General features: G+C 30.0%; 1 protein-coding gene across 3 annotated transcripts in view; it reads right to left on the bottom strand.

Moving 5' to 3' along the window:
• LOC126741883 (integrin alpha-PS2) overlaps positions 1–26,703 on the bottom strand; it is a 264,327-nt gene that overhangs the window by 187,639 nt on the left and 49,985 nt on the right. For all 3 annotated transcript variants that reach the window (XM_050448343.1, XM_050448342.1, XM_050448344.1), the window contains exon 2: positions 20,079–20,206. In XM_050448343.1, coding sequence (XP_050304300.1) covers positions 20,079–20,206 — 128 coding nt within the window. The remainder of the gene's footprint in view (positions 1–20,078; positions 20,207–26,703) is intronic.

The following is a 26,703-nucleotide window of genomic DNA, read 5'->3' as shown; positions in this document are numbered from 1 at the left end:
ATTCGGTATGGTTCCAAGTTAATTTTTAGACTTAGCTCTTGGTTTTTATTATATAGATAAATTTTGCCTTTAGAATAGCTTTATTGATATGTGATCCCCTCATAACTTATTAGTCGAATATGACTCCAAGGTATTTCGATTAAAAATTTTAGTCTTTTAACAGTTTTGTGTGATTGTCTCTGATTGCTATAACCAGATGGTCTGCGTAGTCATAAACGTAGATTTTACTATTTTTTATCGACTACGGACTACCTGGTATAATGGCAACAAACCAGCTTTTGGGGGTAACCTCGCACCACATCTGCTTTCATTGTGTTTTAACTTAGATTTAAGCCGATATGTCCAACGATATCATTTTACTAAACTAGCCTTAATTCAGTTGCAGAAAGTGGTTCGCATTGGCCTTTGTTTAAGACTGTTAATAAATCAGTTTTTTGACATATTATTGAATGTCCGTTCTAAGATTATAGAGAATGTCTATGATTTTCTTGTCATTAAGTGGATTTGACAAGAATTTATTTGGACTTGGTGTTTGCTGGAGAAGCTATGATGCTCATCGCTTATGTTTTTCAATTCATGAATAATTTTTTCCATCAACAAAGTTTTCAATTAAAATAATGTGATCTTTAAGGCTTGAACCAGGTAAACCTGAGAAAGAAAAAATATCTGGCTTATACCATTATAAAAATTAACATTTTATGAACTGCAAACTCACCTTTAAGGGTTTCCACTCGAACGCATTGTTACAACCACGTTATAAATGGAATGTGAATTATATCCATTTAAGTTATGCGAATTATTTATATATTGATTCGAGCGATTTCGTTTGTAAATGGAAGTTTTGGCTTTTATTTTACTTTATTACAGAGTGACTTTTTTTTATAAACAATCATTAAAGAAATTTTTAAAACAAAAATGATAAGAAGATAATTCCTTAAAAGTTAATTGCAAGACTTTTAAAGAGACAGCATTATCAACATATACGTATATCGTCTTTGCAATATAGTTTATTAGATATACAGATAATATATCCTTACTAACTTAATAAATATTAAAATGAATGTATATGGAACTAACGATTTAATAATGCAACTTTATAAGCCGGAATTAAATCGTATATTACTATTTATAACTCATTCAGTATAGAGCTAGGTTTGCTTTAATCATCTTCCTTAGGCAGTTTTGTTTCCCATAGTTCTTAATAACTTAGATTTAGTGACATTTTTATTATACTTCGTTGAATAGAAACTGTAAAAATGCTAAGCCAGTTTTAATGGGGTTATTCGTAAATCTTACTGCATAAAAACTCATAATATTCCAGACAGTGCCAAGATCAGCTTTGTATCCACTGGTTGCTTAGGTGTATTTTAAACACTGCTATTGCAGATGTATTTTGAAGAATAAGATCATGTACAGTAATTCTACTACTCTAGGGATGTAACACGTATTATACATCAAAGCTTTATATTCTTATTTTTACTGTTCTGTCAACAGAATAAAAGTGGTCCGTCCCGTAAATATTTAATATTCGCTAAAAAGGATTAAGGTCGTACGTCGCCTTTTTGTATAATGTACGAAATGATAAGTACCGACTAAAAAGAAATAAGCACCAGCGCCTTCGGTTTATTTGCTTTTGCGGTTCTCGCGAGGCAGCGCCATATGTTTTATTTTTTCAACTGGCTTTTTTTGCGAGAAATCGTCCGAATAAATCACGCGGAGGATGACTGTATGAATTGGGCTTTTTATGTGTTGCACTTGCTGCTGAGATTTAACAAAGAACGCCAAAAATGGTGCGAAGATTGAATTGATGAAGAATAATTTTCTTTTTTTTTTGTGTAGAAATGTTGGAATAATTAGGCTCAACATGTTTTTGATAATTTTTCCGGGGTGCATGGAATTTAAGAAAATTTAAGTATAAAGTCAGTAGTTTTTCCAAGTATCTTTAAATTTCTTTAAGAAAACATCTTCCCCATTAACTATTTACTCTATTTATTTATATTACAATTATGCATTTTATTCCTGTTTTGGAAGTGTACAACTATAATATTCTTTTACAAATTATAGGTATGCCTATAACATTGACGGAATTCCAATTATCTTCGCTCTTTTCTGATATATCTGACTGAAGGCAGATTGTGAAGCTGAAGGCCAATCAGTATTCTTCGGTTTTAATTTTTTCCTTGTCCCTCTTCAATCATGCATTCCTTCGGGCTTCTGATGATCTCAGAACTATATACTATTGCTATTAAGTCTAAGATTAAAAAGCATATACGTGTATACAAATATTGTATAGATATTTGCTTAAACTGAATAATATTTCTATATTACAAAAATATTTACAATGATATAAACATATAAAATTTTGTCGTATATTTTTAATAATATTAGTATATTACAGTTCGTTAGATGTAATTTAAACAAATAAAAACAGTCAAGTAATTTATTTACACACTTCACTACAAAAATACGATCACTCACTATTGCTAGAGATATATTATTTACTTTATATATACTATAACTGTTTAAATCGTGCCAATTTTCCGAACTTGGAAACACTCAACTGACAACTAACTTCCATCGACGATGCCGCTCCTCATATACTCGGCAGATGGTGTTACGGAAGATTCTCGCTAACCTTCGAGACGTCGTGCGGCATGCCACTCACACTGTAATTTTGGAATGACGGAGAATCGGCTGGCTTTACGGTGTTTCCTATATTGTTATAATATTTAAACTTACTTTTTAATTATAAATTAGCTTTACAATTCTTTTAAATATAAAGAGCATAATAAAACAGGTTTCAATAAGTTTGATTCTTGATGCGTACCAGATGGTATGGCAACTTTTAGATAAAATACCCTTAGGTTCTATAAAAGAAGTTTACCATCTACAGAAGAACTCTGTTAGATTATAAATATTTTAGCAAAATAAATCTTATAAATCTTGTCTTATGTTTTTTGTTTTGTTACAATTGCAATTTTTTTTAAGTATGTAAGTCAGAAAAATTAAAACTATTTAATCAATATTTATTGTATTGGTAGTATTGCTTTTCTTTAATTTTCTAGTGCCAAATATCAACAGCAATTTCGTGAAAATAAAAAGGACGATTGAGAACCATTTTTTTGCAACATTAATAGTATTTGCTAGAAATTGAGTGGAGACCTAAATGCCACAGTCACTACACTAAACCCTACAAGATGAAACTCAATCTCATATATCCGTAATACCAAGTTAGATTCTACATATCAAAGAATGATGACGTCGAAAAAACGATCTAGCAACAAGGACTTAACTTCACCATATTAATAAATCCTTTTATTATAGATATATTAACTTTTATAGAAGCCCTAACTCTACAACAGACTGAAGCTGATTATCTTGAATATAAACTTAAAAATAAAAAACCTAAAATACAGAAAGTGCACTGCAACATCTTAGAACGGATAACATTACATATCTAATAGTAGACAACCTCTGTTATGGTCATTAAATAGAGCTAAAGGTTGACACTACGAACTGTAAGCGAATTTCAAACTTTTACCGTTCGCAACTAGAAGCTAAATATGAACAGCGACTTCAAGAAAATAAAGAAATAACCTCAGACAAAGACTACGAAGTAATTTTTGGCAACATTAATTAAACGAGTTGTTGCCATAAGCTAAGATAAAATCTAACCCTGAGTATTTTTAGGTAAAGAACTTAACTTCACTCTTGAACTATTTCGAATACGTAGTCATAATGCATAATTTAAAAAAATACAATGCCTACAAGTTTTTTTGTTGTCAATAATATAGGAGTTTTATGAGTTTTCCATATTAATAATAATGATCCGAAAGACTTCTTTCACCATATCAATAAACTCGGATCCTTAATGATGGAAACCAAGAGTCTCAAGCCTAACTGCGTTCTTGTGAACAACCATCTGTAGAAACCATCTGAAAAGCATAATTAGGCAGTAGAGTGGTTTTCGGAGCGAACTAAGATCACGATTTTTAGAATAGTTAAGAGAGTCCCTGTAGAATAGGCATTTATTTTACGTTTGATAAAGGTCATCATATTAAACCTATTAAGCCCCATTTAGAACTTAAATAACAACGGAGAGTTAATCTTCCAGCTAATAGTTGATACCTTAAAAACTTCTAGAACAGTTTTCTTATAATTTTCTAACAAAAACCGTTATTTGAGGTTAGGTAATTAGTGAAAATTAATTCATTAAAGCAATCATTTTGCAAAAGTGATAAGTTAAATAACGTATCAAAAGAGAGTTAAAAAGCGTTAAATTTACCTAATTAAGGTAAATTAGGATAAAGATTATCCATTGCATTTAATTTTTAAGCCATAATATCAAAACTCCATAAATGCCTTTAGGTCCTTATTATCACCAAATGCCGTTGAAAAAATGTATTAAAGTTCTACCATAAATTGAAAAAAATTTCTTCATTATTTTTGGTTAAGATTAGTACATTAAAGTTTCATAATTAAGTAAAAAACTTTTTTTTGCTACCTTTTTATTAGTTCACAAGTTTGAGAATGATTAGTTGGCAAAATGTGTAATATACTACATGACGACTTTTTATTTTAATAATTGAAAATTATATTAAAACTGTCATACTAAGTCTTTTGGATATCTGCTCAAATTTAAGTACATACAATACAATATATCCGAAAACTCTCTTATCTGTTGTTTCAGAATGTTAATATCCTCGAGTTATATCTGCACAAACTACATATAAAAGTTCATTACCGTATAAGAATTACCATTGTTTTTAGTTACGGATCATAACAGTAATTATTCTGATTTAATAATGCAGTTATTACAAATAAAAGCATTTTTTTATCGTGAAATCTAGCATTTTTTTTGAGCAAATAGACTTATAATTCTTAGAACCTTAAAGATTTAGGTTTTATTTGTAGGTTCAGTAATTTCAACATTTTGTTGAATGTTTGTCCTTGACCACTTTAATTAGTTATCCCATAAAAGTAAATTCTTGATAATTTTTCTCTATTTGCTCATGGACTTATAAAAATGTTTATAAAAGGTAAGGTTTATAAAAATGGTTTTAAAATGAGTATAGTCTACTATCGGTTGCAAAATATTTTTTTCTAGGAATGTTATATCTTAAGAAAGATTTCTACAAGTGTACGGTATTAAATTTTTTAGATGATTTTAATAATATTGTTAAAATTTTGAATTACCAAGGAGTCGGTAATATTTAAATAAAAAATTTTAATTTGAAAGAGTAAAGAAAAAATGAAAGCTCCAGGTCTCAGTCTCAAAATGTCTTTTTAATTAATCAGGTGGTGACATGTTTCGCTAATAAAGCATCATCAGACCTACAATAAACAGAAAAACACACGTAACTACAATAAAACCTTACACTAAAACAAAATCAAATATTAAAAATTAGATAAAATTTCCTTATAGCTAGATGACCTGCTAAGTACTGACAAATATAATTTAAATATGAGAATATTTTGTAATAAAAAACAATAACACGGCACAAAAATTCAACAAAAAATATAAAAAGGGGAAAAAACGTGACGGGTGTAGGATTTGAACCCACGCTCTAAATTCGATCTCGGTGAAACACCAGACAGGGCAATCCTTACAATTAAGACAATATACACCCGATTTAGATAGAGGATCACTTTTATCCAACGTCTTTACTAGGTTCTTTCTTAGCGAGTTAGTCGTTTTGAAAGCTATGGAAAGGCTGAAAGGCTTAAAAAATTTTGCAAGTTGTTGAGAAATGCCGCCGAAATAACTAAGGCATCTAAAATTATTATTGTTGGTGATGCTGTTCGGTGGGTGGACGATGTGATAGGACAGTTTATATTTATTATAAAATTTGTAATATAATTTGTTCAAGCTGTAAAGTGAGAAATTATTGTTTACAGCAATTATTTTTATAATATTATGTTCTTTTTGAAAAGCGTCTTTGGACAGAGGTAATTTAAATAAACGGTAGAACATTGAATTAAAGGCTGCATATTTGTGTTGATAAGGGGAATTGGAATTAAATTGGATAATATTATCTGTTGCAGAAGGTTTGCGATATACTTCAAAAGAAATACTGTTATTATTTCGGTTTTTATCTAATTTTTAATATTTGATTTTGTTTTAGTGTAAGGTTTTATTGTAGTTACGTGTGTTTCTCTGTTTATTGTAGGTCTGATGATGCTTTATTAGCGAAACATGTCACCACCTGATTAATTAAAAAGACATTTTGAGACTGAGACTTGGAGTTTTCATTTTTTCTCTAGTTACGTAGGTCTCTTTGAGATAATGGACGAGTTCTTTCAATTTGAAAGAGTAATATTATAACGCATTAACAAATATCAAACTCTGAGATTTCTATAGTATTTTGGATGTATAAGATATGCTAATAAAATATTTTTAAAGTTTTGGCATTGTGTAATTGTAGTATAGTAAGCAGTTTAAAAATATGTTGAGCAACTTTAAATATATTATTTTTGCAACTTTTCTAATTTTTGCCAGATTTTTACACCTACTTCGTATATTACTATCTTCTAACATATCTATACTTCTAATTATATCAAAGTACTTATCACATTTCTTGAAATCCAACCAGTCTCTTTAATGAGGTAAGAGATATTGTCAGCTCCCTTCCCGGAAAAGAAAAAGTGGGGATCTATTTGGTTCCACTGTAGCCTTGATCAAAGGAATAAGTAATTTAATAATAAATACTCTGGCAGAGCTTATAAACCTGACTGCAGCAAAATTCTTTTACTTTGAAAACTACGGTTATTATTCCAGTACTTGAAAAGGGTGAGCCAGATTTAGTACAGACCTAGCTCTCTGTCACCTATATTTTCACTTATATTTGAAAAACGTCTCGCTCGAAGAATTGCAGGCTTCTTTAAGTCTAATGAGTTTTTGCGGAATCTTTGATTCAGTTCAGAAAGGGACTTAATACTGTTCAGGGTATTTTAAATCTTAACTTACATTCAGAATGCTTTTTAAAAAGGTAACTATGTATTATTTAACTTTTGCGATTTAAGTAAAGCCTGTAAGGGTAAGATTCACGGGTGTGGAGTCTAAGAGAGGTTGTTTGCGCATAGAAGTTCTCCAGGGCCCTGTGTTCGGCCTTTTACTGTTTTTGATATACATCAACGACCTACTACTACCATGTCAAACTACACATTTCACTCTTTTCGCCGATACAGTCTCATCCTGCAGTAAAGAATTGGTAACAGTGGTGACAGATTCGTTGGCCCTAGTGTTTCAAGCAGATCAATGATTCCAATTAAATAGGTTGTTTCCTAATGCAGCTAAAATCCAGTCCTTGCTTTTTTCGATCAGCGATATTCCTTATGAATTAGAAAATGCATTCAGTGCTAAATTTCTGGGTGTTCTGGTAGATGAGATGCTATCCTAGATGCCCATACCACCGCTTTAGTGGCAAAGGTCTCAAAACCTTTTTTGCTTGACTCCTTTGTGGATATCCAATATGCACTATGCAATATGCAAAAACTTTAAACTCATGAAGATATTCATAATGTTCATTTAACATACGCTTTTGAGAGAACATAGCCCCGAGATTTCATAAACTAGAGAGATACAGAGATGGCTTATCATGTCTGGCTAAACATTTTTTTTAAATTACTCCTAATAATTTAACAACTGGCCATACCTACATTTAAAATTAAAAGCAAAGAAGGGCTTACATTAGTCCCAGGAGAAGGAATATCTTGATGCTTCCTTGCTATAATAATATTCCAGCTTTTAATAGTGTTCTGTTTTTCTTTTCCTGTGTTTTATGATTAAGTATTTTTTTTAGGTGATGCAATTTTATAAGTAGATAGCAACTGTTAAATATAAGTATTTACTCTTTTATTATAATATTTTAAGTCTATACATTTTAGCTATTATTATATCAAACGTAGAGTTAAGTTTATCTATGTATTTTATATTTTACCTGATTTGACTTGTGTAAATACTTAGCATATTGACATGAATAAATTAAATCCTACAGATATCGTGTCAATTTTGTGTTGGTCTGGAATAGTTACAAATGTAAGTATTCTGGTGTTGTTTTTTTATCAGCTTGTAAAATTATCCTATGAATTTAAGTTGAAACAAAGTACTTGCACACAACACAAAGTACTTAATGTTATTTGCACGTCTCTTAACATCATTTATATATGTTATTTACATTAATTTTTAATAATGTTTAATAATGCACAAAACATTTATTAGTAAGGGAATCAATCATGATTTAAAATATCAACAATACTCATTATCTACTAAACCTAAGTATTTTTACAATACGACTCATGTCCCATTGACATATTAATGAATTTCCTCAGTAAAAGGCATTTAATGAATGAACGGTGGTGCGTGGGTAGGGTCACCTCGCTTTTATAAAAACCGAAAGTAAGTACAGGCGCCGAGATTACTTAATTTAACTACCCACCTTAAGCTAATTACCATTTCAATTTCTTGGCTACAAAATAGACTGGTTTGTGTGACGATGCTTTGTATTTTTAAATAATGACAGGTAGACGAGAGAAAATAAAAAGGATATTGTTTGTAAGGGCGATAAATCATTTATATGCATATATACATATGGTTAAAAACGAAATTTTACGGTTGTTCCATAATTTTTTTTTCTTAATTTGTTCATTTTCTTTTGTTTTAGTTTTTTTTTGGAAAGATAAAAAATAAATAGCGTTAAAAATAAGAAAATAAAATATTTAATAATGAAAAAAAAATTAAAATAAATAAATTCTTTAAAAACAACTTAACACAAATCAAAAAAGCTTATATCCTAAAATAAAAACATTTTAACCTCCTAAAGTTACACGATATTTTGGAGTAGATATAGAATTTACATTTACACTAACAAAGAGTATGTATGTGCACTAAATAAAAAATAATAAGAAAGAGAGGGAACAAATTATGAAAAAAATATAAGCACAAACGATAAAATCGCAACTTTCAAATATGTTGTTCACAAATTAATTTTGATACCATTAAATTATGGCAATTCCTTTCTTCTAGTTCATTTAAAAGTAAATTGAATTTAGACCAATATATATCACTCAATATATCCTGAGTCTATTCATTAAAAAAGAAATATATATTTTTTAATTCGTCTTTGCTTATCAACATCAGACTTTAAAAGTGACACACATGTACTCTACACATGTACACTCAACGCTCTTCCAGCTTTTTAATACCTTTTGTCTTTGTTTTTAAAATCAGTTTCAACGTAGGCAATAACTGCTTTATTGGAGCCAAGATATAGATAATATAAGATGTATATAAGGTATAGCTGATTTTAGGAGAATTAGTTCAATTTAGCTATTGTTCTTATCAATTTATAATATGCTGCAATATCTTACGTTTTCAGTGGAAGTATAAAATGTTTCTAAAAGATTTAATCACAATAAGTGTGTGACTTTCATTTTCACACCTGCGAAATTATTCACTCCCGATCTCGAATTAAAAGAGCAGTATCATCTCTGAAGGTAGATACTTTATCAATTTTTGTGACAGACCTTAAAAAACTTAAAAAATTATAAAAAAAAGGGATCGCTTAAGGGGAAATAAGCAAAGAACTCCACAAATGTGTATCATAATCTTTGACTTAAAGCAAAGAAGCGATTCAATAGTTCTAAAGACGTAAGTAGAGTGTTATGTGTACAATGTGTTATGCATGGAGAATCATTAAATCAACCATGATAAAAATACGTTGAACCCAGAAAGGTGATAGATTAAGCAAATAAGTTTTATTTTAATTTTCCTAACAAGCAGATTTTTCTGACACTAAAGAACATTTAGATTAAACATCAACGGGTTTTAATTGGATATTTTGATGTAATATCCAATTAAAAATGGAAAAAGAATATATAATTCACTCTTTTGGTATGTTATGTAATTTGAATATTTCTGATTAGAGAGAGAAATCTTTGTTTCCTAAAAAAAAATTCTTCAAATAAATCTAGCGCATCATTACTAATACCAAAATATTTTAATTGAAATAGTAAATCGGGATCTTCTATATCCCGATTGCATGTTAAGTAGTATAGTGTTAAAAGATATAAAGTTATTGAGCTGATTTCAGAGATCTCTGAGGTCTCAGAAGTAAGGTTAATTTGGAAATAATATTTGCTACTTCTCAACGACAAAGAAATCGCTTAGTTTACTAAAAAGAAAATGCTGTGGAATCATAGTAAATAAACAAGATCATCTAATTATTTAATTTGATATTGATAATATTGATATTATGTGATTCAGTAGTATTTAGTTTAATATTGCTTCCAATTTTTTTAATATAATTTTCAGTTACATGAACAAACTCAGATCATGGCATGATCAAAAACAGGTTTAGTCTTACTAGAGTCATTAGTTCTTACTCGAAATATTTTTATATTTTATGAAAAGACAAGCGACCAGTTTTAATGCAACAATAAATATACTCTCGCTTTTAACCTATAATGGGCATATTTATAAATTTTTTTAATATAGAGTACGAGGGTGGTCCTAGAAGTACCCGACCCAAAAAAGAAAACACGAAAATTTTGGAAAAAAATGTATTTATTTTTCAACATAATCTCCTTTCAGCTCTAGACACTTTTCCCAGCGATGTTTTATAAGTTCGATACCCTTTTTATAATAAGAACTGTCTTGCGCCTCGAAATAGCCATTAACTATAACATCACTTCTTCATCGTTGGAAAATCTTTGACAACTGAGCCAGTTTTTTAAGTTTGGAAACAGAAAATAATCTGAGGGGGCTAAATCTGGCGAATAGGGTACATGAGGTAGCAATTCAAACTTTTAATTAATTCGTTAATTTTGGCCATTCCCTCGCGCATCCCAGAAAACCGATGTTATGACCTTGCCTGCAGATGAAACGGTTTTTGCCTTCTTTGGAGCCGGTTCTCCCCCTTGAGTCCATTGTTTTGATTGTTCTTTTGTCTCAGGTGTGAAGTGATGGACCCACCTTTCATCCATGGTTATGAAACGACGCAAAAATTCTGCTTTGTTGCTTTTAAATTTTGCTAAAGACTCAATTGAAACATCTTCACAACTTTGTTTTTGCTCGAGTGTGAGCAAACGCGGCACTCATCTTGCACACAGCTTTCTCATGTCAACATTTTCAGTTAATATGCGATGTACCGGACTTTTTGAAATGCCTACTATGTCCGCTAGCTCGCGTACTTTCAGTCGACGATCATCCAGTACCACTTTGTGAATTTTCTTTAAAATTTTTGGACTCGTCAGCTCATTTAGTCGACCACTGCGATGCTCGTTTTGGCAGCTCGTACGCCCTCGTTTAAACTCTGCTACCCAATATTTTACAGTTCAGATTTTATATTGGTTGGGCTAAGGCCTTTCAAATAAAAGTATTGTATCACATAACGATGACCAATTTTCTCCATTTCACACAAATTTACTGAAAACGTTCACTATTAATGGCTGCCAAACAAATACTAGACAACGTGGCGTCTTCAAACTTGAAACATATGCTTTATAGATTGTATACTTTCTCATACACTGATATTTTTCAAACTACTACCGACAACTCTAGGTCAGGCCGGGTACTTCTGAGACCACCCTCGTAGTATGCAATACTGCAAAAGTATGCGATAAAAGTAGACGTCTGTCCACTTTTGCATTTTCTATAGGGGTTAGATGCATCATGGGAAAAGCAAATTACTATGCCCGAAAATAACAAATCATAATTTTACTAAGCAGTGGGGAGGAGGTGAAAATTATTGAAAAAAACCCTTACATAGTATACCGGGTGGTGCATTGCAAACCTAGCCATAGGAAATCCCATATAAATTATAATACTTTCAAATAATGGCTCCCCTGGATAGTTTACAGAAAAACAATTTTAGTATTTTTTAAGATAAACTTTAAGATAAACCACCACACCAAATTTCAACTTTAGTTTAGAATTTATTTGAAAAAAGCTTAAATATGAAACCACCAGCCAAATTATCAAAATATTATGTCAATGTGTTACCATCTATTTATTTAGTGGTCAGGATGAATAATTATTGCACTATTCAAGAGAAAATAATTATGATTTATTGGTACTACATGTTTTCGAATATTGTTAATAACTTTAAAGGTACAGTAATTAGTAAATGTAAATGCTAAGAGCAAAACAATAATAATAGCAGAGCTGGAGAAAATAATTTAGATTTGGAAATGATACTTCATAGTAAAATATCGCGCACGCTAAAAAAATAAAAATATCATTCCTTTAAATATCAAAAACATTAAAACCAGGGGAAGGCGATGAAATCCGAGATTTCTGTTTTGAAGTTACGGAAAGGGCAAATAACGATTTTTTACAAAATGTTTGTTTTACGGACGGATGCACCTTTACCATAAATAATGAGCCAAAGGTGAAAAATTTTCGGTCACAGATATGTTCTTACAGGGAGCCAGTACCCTCAAAAACTAAATATTTGGGCGGGTATTTTTAGTCATTGGACACAGTCAAAGTATTGGACCTTTTTTTTTGGAAAAATGTTTAGGAGACGCATTTCTTGAACTTTTACAAAATCAAATTGGACCAGCATTGGAAGAACTTGCACCTGAAAATAAAATTTGGTTTTAAATGGATGGTTGTCCTACGCACAATTCACAGCAAGTCAGGTATTTACAAAAAGTATTAAATGGACGCGTAATTGGGCTAAATTACACTAATAATTGGCCAGCCAGATTTTCACCAAACTTCCAGGCTTTTCACCAAACGATTTTTTCCTGTAGGCGCACATTAAAAGTGTTATTCATAAAGATGTACGTTTATAAAAATTTAGAAGAATTAACCATGGCACTTTTAAGATCATGTAATCAAAAAACTGCATATCAGCTTAATAATGTAAGAACCGAATTTTACAACCGATTACGATGTCGTTTGGCCACAAATGGAGGATTGTACGATATTGTTTGTCAGAGCAACAGCTTGCCGATCCATCTGGTAGATATGCTTAAAATAAGGGCACAGAAGTAGCTTTGAGTATCCGTAGAGCACTCTCTTTCAGATGGAACTCAGACAATACTTAAAGAGTGCTCTTAATCATATGCGCTAGATTATCCGTTAATCAAGGGGCTGATTATTTCTCTTGAGATATATAATAATAAAATATAATCAACAATAATCGGTGCCTTTTAGCGTTTTTCACTTGACATATAGACCACAAAATAGAATATTGGTGGAAGCAACTGGATGCCCTTTTTTCCTATTGTTAACGATCAATTCAGTTTAACCAATAAGAGTCCACTTGGGAAAGAATTGGAGTTTTTAGGGGACAGGTCCATCCTTCATGATTTTACTGTTTCTATTTTAGATAATTATTAGCCGTTTCTACAGTATGGGTCCTAAAATACTGACTAAATATTAAAGTTAATAAAAATTATACGGATGTCTCAAAAAAATTCAGCAGCATTCAATGTTGGGGTAATTTTTATAAAAGTTCGCCATCTTGATTTTTTTTGACTGAACCAAAAGAAGTACGGCCTATATTGTTCTGCACACACGAAGTGGTATAAACGTGCACCTGGTATCCGTGTTTAAAATTTACGTTAAGTAACTGGGACTATTAAAACAATACTCAAGAATTTTTCGCCATGTCTACAAATTTAATTCTTGGCAGTAAAACATTCGACTCTATATATAGAGTAAGAAGCGGCGTGCTGTGCGAGTATTTACATACAATGAGGCCCTAAATGTTTACTACATTGAAATCGCATAATAGTTTTGCGAATGTCAAGTTTATGGTTATATCTATCGCTGAGCGGTCTTATATTCTTAAAAAGAAATTGAACAAAACAATAAAATGGGTGTAGTAATTCAATAAGCAGAATTTACTTCTAAATATATAATACCAGGAATACTCATTGTGGAGGTAAGATCCGACAATTTCTTGACGTTAAATGTTAATGAAAAAAAGAGTGAAAAGAATTTAAAAGAAAAAGTGGAAAACCTTATTTATTGATTTAATGACAAAAAAGCTGATTTACACATAATACTATAACCGTGTATAAGTTTCTTTAACTATTAAATAATCTAAGCATTTTGTTGGATTTAAGTCCAAAATAAAACGAGAAATTAAAAGATTTAGTTGTTGAGGTTTCAATTTGTTATTAAACCAACCCCACGAATTCAATGTCAGGTTTCTTTTGTAAAAAAAAATATATTGAGAAATCCTATAATAACATTTTATGTGTGAGACGACATAACTTAAAGTAAGGCAATTTATTGCTCTAAATTTTAATACAGCTTTTGATTTCTGGTTTTATTTTGGTTAAGTTCAACACCTACTAAAAATTTATGATCTGAGTCATCAACTTCTTGTAAAATCTGTGAGTTTTGCATACACTTTATATTGTTGACCTATAATTATATTATCGCTACCTACCGTTTTTCAAAATTCAATTTAATTTAATTATAAATTTCTTGCTGGGGAATCCCCAGCTTCATTTTTATGGAGAGTAGGTAATAATATTTTTCATTATTCTGGCCACGTACAGTCTTGCATTATCAGATTTAGATTTTTATTGATATTCAAAGGTTACAATACTTATACAAGTCAGTAATAGGTGAGTATAAATTTTGTTTCAATGATTTAAGCTAACGAGTAAAGTACATACCCTAAAATAAAAAGATGAAAATATAATATAATAAAAAACTAAAAAGTTATAATTACATATTTTACAGTTATTTGAATAAAATTTGTATATCAACGTATCATACGTGTATGTATGATACCATAATCTTAAAAGATCCATTCTGACATTTTGGATTCATATTACCAACAATATGTACCTTAAGATAATATATCATTACAGTTGATGTTCCTCCAACGTACTACTGAATTGGAGTATTTATTGAAAGAGATTTCACCTTAATCTTAAGTCAGAACTTAGTCAGCGATCTAAAAAGCGTTTACCTGGTTGAGTCTAATTTTCTAAGGCAATTAATATACTTTTGTACAATCAGACGCTATTAATCAACCTTAATTACATATAGTTTGAGTATACTTATCCGTAACTTATATTTTAGGATTTTGGTTTAATTTATGTACAAAAACAATGAATTAAACCGAAATCTAAGATCTTATGTTTTATTCTCCTACGTACGGTCTTATATTTTCATGTTGAAAAACCGAAGGAAAAAATAGATAGATATGTACTTCCTCGAAAATTTTCCTCGAAAAAACTTTTAAGATTCATTAGTTAAAGATGTGTTATTAAGATTTAAGAATGAATCTTTAAACTACAAAAAAAGTGTTCACCTTGTTTTGTATAAAATCTTGTTTTCTAGTCTTCTATTCTCTTTTCTCTTCTCCTATAAATAAGAGACTAACTCTACCATATGCAGGGGCTAAAAGGGTGCTTTAGGATTTGTTTAACTCAGTCTACAATGCTGAAGCCAATTGTGTAACTTTTACAATATTTTTTTAAATTCTGATGACTAGGAATATTAGTTTTAAGTTTTTTTAGTAACAATATTTCTTTAGGTGACGAAAATTAAAAATCTAAAGGTACTATTGACGACTATAATATTGAATTTATATATTATATTTATTTATAATGATATATTGTATTATTTTTATCAGATCAGGTAATAAAACTTATATTTTTTAAATAATTTGTAGTCTAGACGAAAAAATCGAGTAATACAAAAAAGTAAAATTTATAAATTGTTGATGGCATAACATCTTTTAATATTAATATATTTTACATCTATTATAAAATGCCCTGTATAATTTTAACTTGATAATAATTTTCTTTTAAACTTATTTTTAATTTAGGATGATATAAATGTATCAATTTTCCCAAGAAATAAAAGGAATAAGTGTGGAGTAATCAGAAATTAAAATAAGAAAAGAAACCTCTAAAACAACGTTTGTCATTGAACTGCACTGTCAATTAAATAAACAGAACCAACGTTTAAAAGTCATCGCGCTTACCTATGGAAACAACATAAAGGACTATAAATTGTAAACCATATTTTCTATTTTCTGGTTTTTAAACTTACGACCCCCTCATAATAAAGACCCCTTCTTTTGTCTAAGCTGTCAATGTCAACAGAACAGTCAATGAAAGTACGGATAAAAAAATCACGAGAGCGATATTATACAACTGTTGTAAGGTACAACTGACGGTGTCACTTTAAAAGAGAAAGTACAATTAATTATTTATATAAATATTGAAAACTATGAAATATCTATGAAGCGTGAGCGACTATGAGTTATTTAAAACTAGGCAATAAAACCCTACATTTACTCCCATTCTTAAAGAAAAATTAAATGTGAAATATATGATTTTTTTAGTATCTACTAGCCTCTTACTTAAAGTCTAAACTATACTCACTACTAATATCGGAAACAACAAAAAATTCCAGAATATTAATTATCCCTTACAATTAATTCTGCAGGTGATCACTTCAAAATCCCAGAGACCTTAAATTCATTTCTAGATAACACTACAATATAATCCTTATACAGCATACAGCCAGTTTATTCATCTAATCTCTTTCGCATAGTCACCTTTGACTAGGGTCGGTCATCCACTGTCAGGTGCATTGACAACAGCAAATAGTTATATAAATATATGTATCAATCGAATTATACAAGTATATAAATCTAAAAAATAATAATTCAGGCCAAGAATATGCCCTAAGTAGTCAAAATTGATATTGGATTTATAACCACCATGGGGATTATAACTCACAAAATATGGGCTGATATAAAATGTATTATCATCTAAGAGTTATAAAGCCCATCAAAATCAGCCCTTGAATTAAATGCTTCAAAATAGTCAATAAATAACGTATGACTTATAACCATAAATAGTTCACAGGTTATAACCCAAAAAAATATGGCCTAGCCAAATAATAACATAAAAAAAAGATAGCAAATGATTAGTTAAATGACATGCATTACTGAATTAGTCCAATACACTCACAGAAACATAGCTACTCTGAAAAATCAGAATCATCATCAAGACTACCATTATAGGGCTTTAAATCTTGGCTATGCCATTTAAAGGTACTACCATCTTTATTAGACAAAATATAAAATAGATTCAACAACTTTTTGCAGATTATACAGTGTACGTACTTGAGACCAATTTAGGGGTAAATTAATCTTCATAGACATTTTTTTAAATTCAATTTTACATAATATCACTTGCATACTGGTGGTCCAGTTTCGAAAGCGGACACTTAAATGGCAGATAGAAAACCTCAAAATTTTATCGGTTTATAATGTAAACTATATTCGAAAAATGCTTCGTTACAAAGATACAGGGTGTCAAACTTTGAAATGAAATATTTAAATTTTATTAAATCTTCAAAACTTGAGATATTTAATTAAGATTTGGTGCATTTGGAAAGGTCGCAAAAATACTTCTTTTTATAAAAAAAATATTATTTTATTATAACCAGTAGCGAGCGTATAGACAAATTTTTGCAAAAATGTTAACGAAAAAAATGGGGGCCACTGGTTTTTCTAGTATTAAAAATTATTTCTAGACTCGTTATTAAGTTTACAACAAAAAATCGTGTTTAAATTATTTTTTGTTTGACTTGCAGTGTGCCAAAAAAATGTTAAATAAATACTGACTGAAAAAAAGGTAAGCAAAAATTAAAATAAGAAATTTAATAAAAGTAGTGATTTTCTATAACAATAACAAAATGAACGAAAATTAAATGTAAAATTACAAAAATTGGTTAAATGTAGTCCACCGAGTTATACATCTTCTAACTAAAGCATGTATTCAGGTTAACACTTCATAATGAGTTGCCGCACCTCATTGTAGGTTTGCTGAGTCCTTAGAATTAAATCTTTCCTTGTAAATATAGGACTTGCGTAAACTTTTTCTTTAATAGACCACAAACACAAACATAATAGCCAGCCATTTACCGAAAATTCATTTTGAAAATATCTTGGCTGAATGTCTCTGGGATTTTGATATGCCCAAATATAGATATAATGGTAATTTGTTACACGGACAGTAATAATCTTTTTCTGTTTCATGTGCCTAATGAATTTAATTTTTTTTAGTGAATTACGTCCTAAATGAAAGGAAAATTATAGTAATTTTTTGTTTTAAACTAAGCGAGGACTTCAGAAATACTTTTTATTCAAAATATAATCAGTGACCTGTGTGAGTTTTTTTCTATAAAATTGTAAGTAGATGTCCCGGACGCATGCCACTGATAGAAGTAAAATAATAGTTTTTGCGTAAAAAGTTGTATCTTTATTGTCTAACCAAACGTGCCAAATTTTATTTAATTATATGAATTAGTTTTAAGGATATAATCAAAGTAAAAATTTTAATTAAAACTTTGACCCCCTGTAACGAAGTATTTTTCGAATATAGTTTACATTATAAGCTGAGATTATTTTGAGGTTTTCTATCTGCCATTTAAGTTTTCGGTTTCGAAACTAGTCCACCCTGTATACACAAAATCCAAGAGTTAGTTTTTGTATTTAAGGAAACACATGAGAAATCAGAATCAGTCATACATTTTTCAGGAATATAAAAGTACAAATTATAATATTACAATGTTTCCAAATGATATTGATATAATGCAAATTAAGTAAAAATCGGTAAAAATATAACCATGGTTTATTGTCATTTCTCTACCGCCTACTATCTACCCACCATAAGCATATAATGTAAGAAAAATTGAATTTTTAATTTATTCTATATATTTTCACAATGTGTCTAATAAGTATCATGGAAATATATCAGAATTAAAAAGAAATCTAATAATAGTTACATTATTGCAGAATGTTAAAAACATTGATACTAATATATTTTAATATATTTTTATATAAATTAGTATAATATTTATTAATAATTATATTATTTTTTTATATAAATATTATGTATTATATATATATATATATATATATATATATATATATATATATATATATATATATATATATATATGTATTATATCCGAAAATAATTTAAAAATGTTTATAGCGCCTTTTCTATCCTAGGATCGTTCACATTATAATCTGAATATAAATATTCCCAAAATATTTGTAAAGCCTATTGTCACCTTATGAGCATATGCAAGAAATATGACATTTATCACAGAACTTCTCAAACAGAATACCTATATTTTTTAAATAAAACTTAAGATTTCTGGAATATCTTAGGAAAATTTAAATTCCCATCTGAATATAGTACTTATGTAGCATGGATATGCTAAATAACTATATTATTATTACTATTAAATTTTTTATTTTAATTTTTTAATTCATTTATAGCGAAAAAAAAGAGATTCTAATTAAATGACACTTATTTAAGTTTCGAAAGTATTTGAAACTTTCCAAGGTACTAACTATGTTCCTTATAGTTTTCAGGATCATTATAGAAAGGCTCGAATTTTAGCCACCCTGTACATTATGACAAAGTAATTAAATGGTGTTGCCGTTTCGTGCAGACTGATAACGTCTTCGTTATTTTAAATAAAAGGCTAAAATAGTTAAAATATTCATTAACAAACCAACGTATTGCTGCTTTTAATGTATAACTTCGCAAATATTTAAAAACACCCTTTAATAACAAAATTTAAGTTTATATTAGCTAGTTAAATACCAAAAATAGTCTGTTTAGCTTTTTTAATTTAAAAGACATAATTAATTTTTAAAAAATTGTATAAATTTAAGATTAACAACAACAGGTATATATAAAATATTAGATAAAAGTATATACAAAATATTAGAAATTGTATAATAATTTCAGAAATATATAAGGTGTTTTACTTAAAATAACCAAGATATTATTGTTAGTTTAACGTAGAAATGGCAACTCTACATAATAAAAAATGTGCTTTGAAGCTAGATTTTTAGCCCTTTTTGATGTTGCCAAATTTCAAATCGAGCAGCCCTAACACCTTTAACGCGTCATCCACGATGAGACACTGTATATTCATATTCATATATCATATTCTCATATACTTAAGGAGTGATTTTTACCTCAAGAAGCAAGGTAGGAATATTCAAAGATAAGTTATACTGTTTGCATTTATATACTCTTTCTTTATATAATTTTGTTCTTACCTTTAGTATCAAAAGGTATTTCTTCACAAGGATTATCCCCATCAATTCGACATTTATAAACAGCTCCTCCTTCCCTAACTTCTGGTGGTTGATATTGAGATTGAGCTTGTGGCGCCCCTACTAAAACCCTACAAGCAAAAAAAAAGTTATTAGAAAAAAATGCAAAATAAATACACAATAAAGTTGCTAATCTTTAATCTGAATCATCATTTCCGGAACTCTACCTGATATCATACTGTAACGATGTTTACGTTTTTCAGAATATTTACATAACTACGAGTATTACCCAAATTTCGATTTGTTTATTAAAAAACAAATTTCAATGGTGTCAGTTCCCGTTTAGTCACGAAAAACTGATTCATCTCTAGTTGTGTGTATCCACCTACGATATTACACATTGGCAATGGACCAATAGATATTTTTATAGTATATGATTTCGTAAGGTTTTTTTATAATGGAACATCTGGTCGCGTATTTATTTCAAATATATTGTTGTATTTCTACCTACATAGAAACTTTAAATATCCGGGGCGGTGAAAGGATGTAAAATATTTCTAAGAAATTTAGTTAAAAACCCTTAAACTTAGGTTTTTATGCACGACATAACCCTCTCGTTAAACATGACACAACTCTACATAAAATCTTCTAGTTGTTTCAATTTCGGCACCCAAAGGTGACACGGGGAAAATTAAAAATGATAAATTGAACGACTGGCAAGGGCTATTTTTAAATTCAGCCTTCGTTTCTTTGAAACTATAACTGATGAGTTCCGACAACCGAGGCGCGTGATGTCAACCCACCACCCTTTTTAAGATATAATGCCCCTTTTGATCATTTAAAAAGATAATGTGTTTTTTATTTATAATGGTACCTTTGTAAGTTTTTTGTAATAATTACATAGCTAAAAAGCTTTTAGAATTTACTTATTAAGGCGAAAATTTTTATTGACATAAGGAAAAAAAAGTTAACATATTTACCTAATCATAGCTAGGAAAAATTCGTGCTTATATCTATTAATAAGTACATATTACAATAAGTTACTTTTGGGAATTACAAAAAAAATATATAAAACCTAGAAAACATAAAGAATTATATACCATATATATCTAATAACAGATGTTTAAAAGTAAAGCACCTAGATGTAGTAACTATAAGTTAATAATAAATGCCTATAAACAAGCTAAAATGAAAATTTTAGTCTTTTTGGAATTAGTCAAAAAACTGTTAACCATCGCAATTGCCTATATGTCTAAGGAAAATCGACAGATATTTAAGAAGGTTCATACTCAATATTCTATCAGAAAATCTAAATGGAGGAACGTACAGAGAAAATATTTTAACAAAAATTACTAAGAACGCTTTGCTGTTTATGAATATTTAAATGAGGGAGATTTTTGTAAACAAATCAGCTGATTTCTTAGAATGAAGCATTTGATTGTTTTGATTGACTGCTGAAGATTTTGCGGTTGGAGCTCACTATAAGAAAAAGTAAAAAAGATAAGATTTATCATCATAATTAAATATCAAATATGGCACAATAAGTGTCTTAAATTATCAGATCTCGATTTAACATTTAGAAGTGTTAAGGTTTGGTCGCTTATAGTCTTTAAGTAACTTAATGACAGAGTTTTATCCCGATTATATTTTTAAAAGCCACCTAGCAATAAGATACCATATTTTAGGATTGATAAATTATAATCGTTTTTTTTTGTTACTATATAAAATGTATAGGTGAATTAGAGATTCATCTTTTGCATGTTTTTAATTTAAATTAAGGTGCACAGCTAAATATGATCTCAATTGATATTATTATTATTTTTTTTTATGGGATCTATCGTAACAGACCGAAGTAAGTATGTGTTTGTTATTTCAAGTCTAAGTATTTATTTATGTTTTCGCTACGCCTCTTAAGTTGTTGTTGTTTAGTATTGTTATATCAATTATGTTTGCTGCTTCTTTTTTGTTGAAGACTACGATATCTGGTCTATTATGAATTATTTCGCCATTAATTATAACAGTTTTGTCACAGTAGACTTTTGCGTTTCCTTTTTCGACACATTTTTTGGGATCATATTTGTAGTATGGGACCATTTCTGAAATAAGTTTTTTACTTAATGACCGGTGTTTAACTTTTGTCCCGTCGTGTCGAACTTTGTGATCTGTAGTAGCTAAGTATGAGCAGTTTGATATGTTAGATATTATATGATTTCTGCTGATTTTTCCCACAGAGTCTACACTTGTTATTAAGTACTTCTTGATGAAATTTATACTTTTTGTAGTTTCTGGTACGAACAACCTGTGATAAATTTCTCTATTTTTCATATTAACTGACGGGACGTTAAGTACATTACAGATAAATTAGGATCAACCTTATTACCGTGTAGTGCTGCAGCAAATCTTCCATGTGATCCTTTTTCTTTCTGTAGTTGTCTAGTTTTTGTGTAACAATTTTTATTTTCTTTTTCAGGTGCTTCGTTTATGGTGAAATTGAGAGGAGAAAGTTTGTTGTCCATTGCAACAATTGCTTTATAGGCTGGGTGTGGATTCGTTTTAAGGTAACTATATATATTCTGTATTTCTTTATCGTCTGCATGTTTTATGTTTCTTAGACCTCTTCTTCCTTGATTTCTAGGTCAGTAAATTCTGTATATCCGATGAATTAAGGTGACCTATACAGTGCTTTCATTTCAAAACGATCCACACTTAATAATTTTCTTAAAAAAAAAAAAAAAAAAAAAAAAAAAACACGTCAAATTAGATATAGACAGGGGGACGTTTAATTATGCATTTACTGAAGTTCTGTCAATTACCTCCTCACCTCCAGCTAACCTTACTTTAATATGTCAAATGGGAACCCCCATCGTGTGATACATCATAGTAAGCAGCGTAAAATTCTCTATTCAACAGTGCCAAAAAAAAATTAAATCGGTAAATTTGTAAGCAAATAGTTAGCGAAAATGTCTAGAAATAATTAATATTTTATTTATGCCAAACTTTGGTATGTCAAATGGCTACCCCATGGTGTGATACATTGTTTGAAAGGGCATTCATTATGCTATCAATGGTTGTAAAAAAAAATAAAATTGATTAACCAAGAAGCAATTAAAGTGTGAAAAACAAATTTAATTAGTTTAACAAATTTATTTTATTAAATGTTCAAAATGCGCGCCGTTATTAGCAAGGCAATAAAAAAGCCTATTTTCAAACTCCTTACGAACATTGGCAAGGGTCTGCCCGCTAATTTCTCTGCATTCTTGAAATATTCTATTTTTTAAATTCTTAATACTCTCAGGTGGGGTTTTATAAACTTTGCTTTTTAAGTAGCCCCAAAGAAAAAAGTCTAGTAGGGTTAAGTCCGAAGACCGCGTAGGCCATTCAATTGCACCACGTCTGCCAATCCACTTTTCTCGAAAATTTTCATCAAGCCACTCTCGAACTACCAAAGTGTAGTGCGCGGGAGCTCCATCCTGCTGAAAATGTATATTATTTTTATTTAATAATATAGCACCATATTGATCTACTTGATTTTCCATAGATTGAATGATAGAAGGGTATATTGCATTTTCTAAAAGGTTTAAATAAATTTCGCCAGTCAAATTTTCTTCCAAAAAAATTACCCAATTATTTCATTCCCATAAATTCCTGCCCAAACATTAATTTTTTGGGGATATTGGGTATGGCCTTCCCGAAAAACATGCGGATTTTCATTATCCCAGTATCTACAGTTATGTCTGTTCACCAGGCCATTTAAAAAACAGGTCGATTCGTCACTGAAGCAAATGTTCTTCAATAAATGGGGATCGTCGTCAATTCGCTGGTACATCACTTCACAAAATTGAATTCTCCTATCCAAATCATCTTCTCCGAGTTCATGAAAAATATGAATTTTATAAGGAAAGAACTTATTTTTTTTTAAACTTTATGTACGGAACCAGTGGAAATATTTGTTAATTTTGCGGCCTTTGCGGTATAGACAAAGTTGGATCCATAGCAAATTGTCCTAGTACTTCAACTTGGCATGCTTCATCGACAACTCTATTTTCATATTTTTTCTTATTGCAAATCGATCCCGTATCTTCAAATTTTCGTATCAATTCTAATACGTATTCATGGCTCAAGTTTTTATCTTGATACCTTTCATTAACTGCTCTCGCGGTTCTCCGAGCACACCGATCTTGAGCTCCATAAAGGAAAATTATTTCTATTCTTTCGGCTAGCGTATAAACCATTTTGTTAACTCACTGTAAATAAATAAATGGCGTAAATAAAATATTCATTATTTCTAGACATTTTCGCTAACTATTTGCTTACGCATTTACCGATTTATCACACGATGGGGGTTCCCATTTGACATATTAAATTGAGGTTAGCTGGAAGTGAGGAGGTGATTGACAGAACTTCAGTGAATGCATAATTAAGCGTCCCTCTGTATATCTAATTTGACGTGTGTTTTTTTTTTTTTTTAAGAAAGTTATTAAGGGTGGATCGTTTTGAAATGAAAGCACTGTATATTAATATCTGCAACAATAATTTATATGTTCTTTCTTCCTAAGTCGAAGTGTGGCCTGAATTGCTGGAGTCATCCAGCCATATGATTTAATTTTTCTATTCTTTCTTTTCAAAACTTAGCAGATAAGTATATATTACACGTCTGAGTGGTCTGATATATCTCAGTAAACATACATATAATTGTAAATGACATTGGAAATTGTCCTTTTCAAACAAACTTAAGTAACTCCTGAAGATATTATATTAGAAGCTTAGAACATTGAAACGCATTGCCGTGGAACTATAGGCAGTTTGTTTGTTTGCAACATCTTTGATGCAATGATGTCAAATGCTTATGTAGAAATGACAAAAAACACACTTTATAATATCATAAAAATTTGTCACTTATTTTGACAGGCGCAAAACAATTCTCTCTTTAATAAAATATGAAGCGTTTTTTTTGTCATAAAATATGATAAAGTACTCTCTAAAGTCAACATTTAAAGTTAAATGAATGTAGACAACGTCCCTATATTAGAGAAAAAGGCAACATCACAACGCCGCTCGATTGCATTGTTGATTCCACTGACACAACTCATCTTTAGCAGTGACGTCGTCAAAAAATATTTACATGATAAATATTTATTATTAATAGATTACGCTATAAATTAGATACAATATTAGCCGTTTATGAACTCTTTATGCGTTTTTGGTAATTCTGCAGTTTAGCGGCTTTTGCTAAAACTAACGAAAAATGGTCGGGTTTTTTGCAAAGTGGGTGGATTTGGATATAAATTTTTCACTAAGAGTGGCGGAAAGCCAAATTTTATCACGAAGAGGGTGTTATCACGCACTAAATCACTCACTATGGCATATGAATAGAATAACGTCATTAGAATAACCCTGTATTCGATTAGTTTTGTCAACAAATAGGTGACAACTTAGGTGAGGTTAGGTGTGGTGTTGCCAGTTCTGTCGTCTACTGCGTTTTGTCACTCTGCAGTGTCAGCCTTGTCCCCAGTGTGGTTGACTATGTGTGCAGTGTTTTGGTTTGTTCCGCTTCTCTATCACCGCGAGGGGAACATAAGGCGCTGCGCACAGACCATAGATATACTTAACACAATAATACAAGGGTTGGGTTGGGTTGGGTTGGATCTTAAATTGCTAAAGCACCGCTCATCAAATTTTGCGTATATTTACCATTTTTTTTAAATGGCCTAATTTTACCCAAAAAAAAATAAAAGTGGCGGAATGATACGATATAATTTGCCGCGAACATGTGAATTTTGATAGAACTTAAAAAAAAGAAATTTTAAAAATGATGTACTCCTAAAAATAAATTTTCAATTTAAACAAATTTGTGTTTATTACATGTAATTGACATTTTAAGTGATATGTAATGAAACTAGTGTATAATGTTATGATTATGCACTAGTTTCATTCATCATTTTTTATATGTTATGATAATGAATGACTAAAAAAATAGAGAGTGAATTCTCCACTTTAGAGAAAGCACTCATGAGTCAGCCAGACTGAAGACAAGGCTTCAGCTGCAGAGTGACAAAACGCAGTTGACAACAGAACTGGCAACACCACACCTAACCTCACCTCAGTTGTCACCTATTTGTTAACAAAACTAATGCAATACAAGGTTATTCTAATGATTTATCGCGTCCTATAGTGAGTGATTTAGTGCTTGATAACACCCTCTTCATGATAAAATTTGGCTTTCCGCCACTCTTAGTGAAAAATATATATTATCAATCAATAATATATATAATAAATCTACCCATTTTGCAAAAAACCCGACCATTTTTCATTAGTTTTGACAAAAGCCGCTAAACTGGAGAATTACCGCGTTTTTTAACGTACTTCATTAGAGTAAAGGTACTTATCCAATAAAAAGCATTTTTATGGAAATTAAATATTTTATAATTATTATAGATTTCTTAATAAAATTTTATTATTCTACGTTTATGACGACGGTTGGCTTTTGGTATTTACTTGTAAAAAGATCGGCTTAAATCGCCTTTTCCCCATGGTGCGGCACAAACAGCACAAGTTTTTACTATCGTAACAGTTCACGAAAACACTCAAATACTTTTTTTTTACCAAAAACTAAAGAAAAAACACAGAA

This window comes from Anthonomus grandis, chromosome 11 (assembly GCF_022605725.1).
Source record: "Anthonomus grandis grandis chromosome 11, icAntGran1.3, whole genome shotgun sequence".
NCBI classification, from domain to species: Eukaryota; Metazoa; Arthropoda; class Insecta; order Coleoptera; family Curculionidae; genus Anthonomus; species Anthonomus grandis.
The sequence above is the reverse complement of the archived record's forward strand: the minus strand, read 5'-3'. Positions and strand labels throughout refer to the sequence as shown.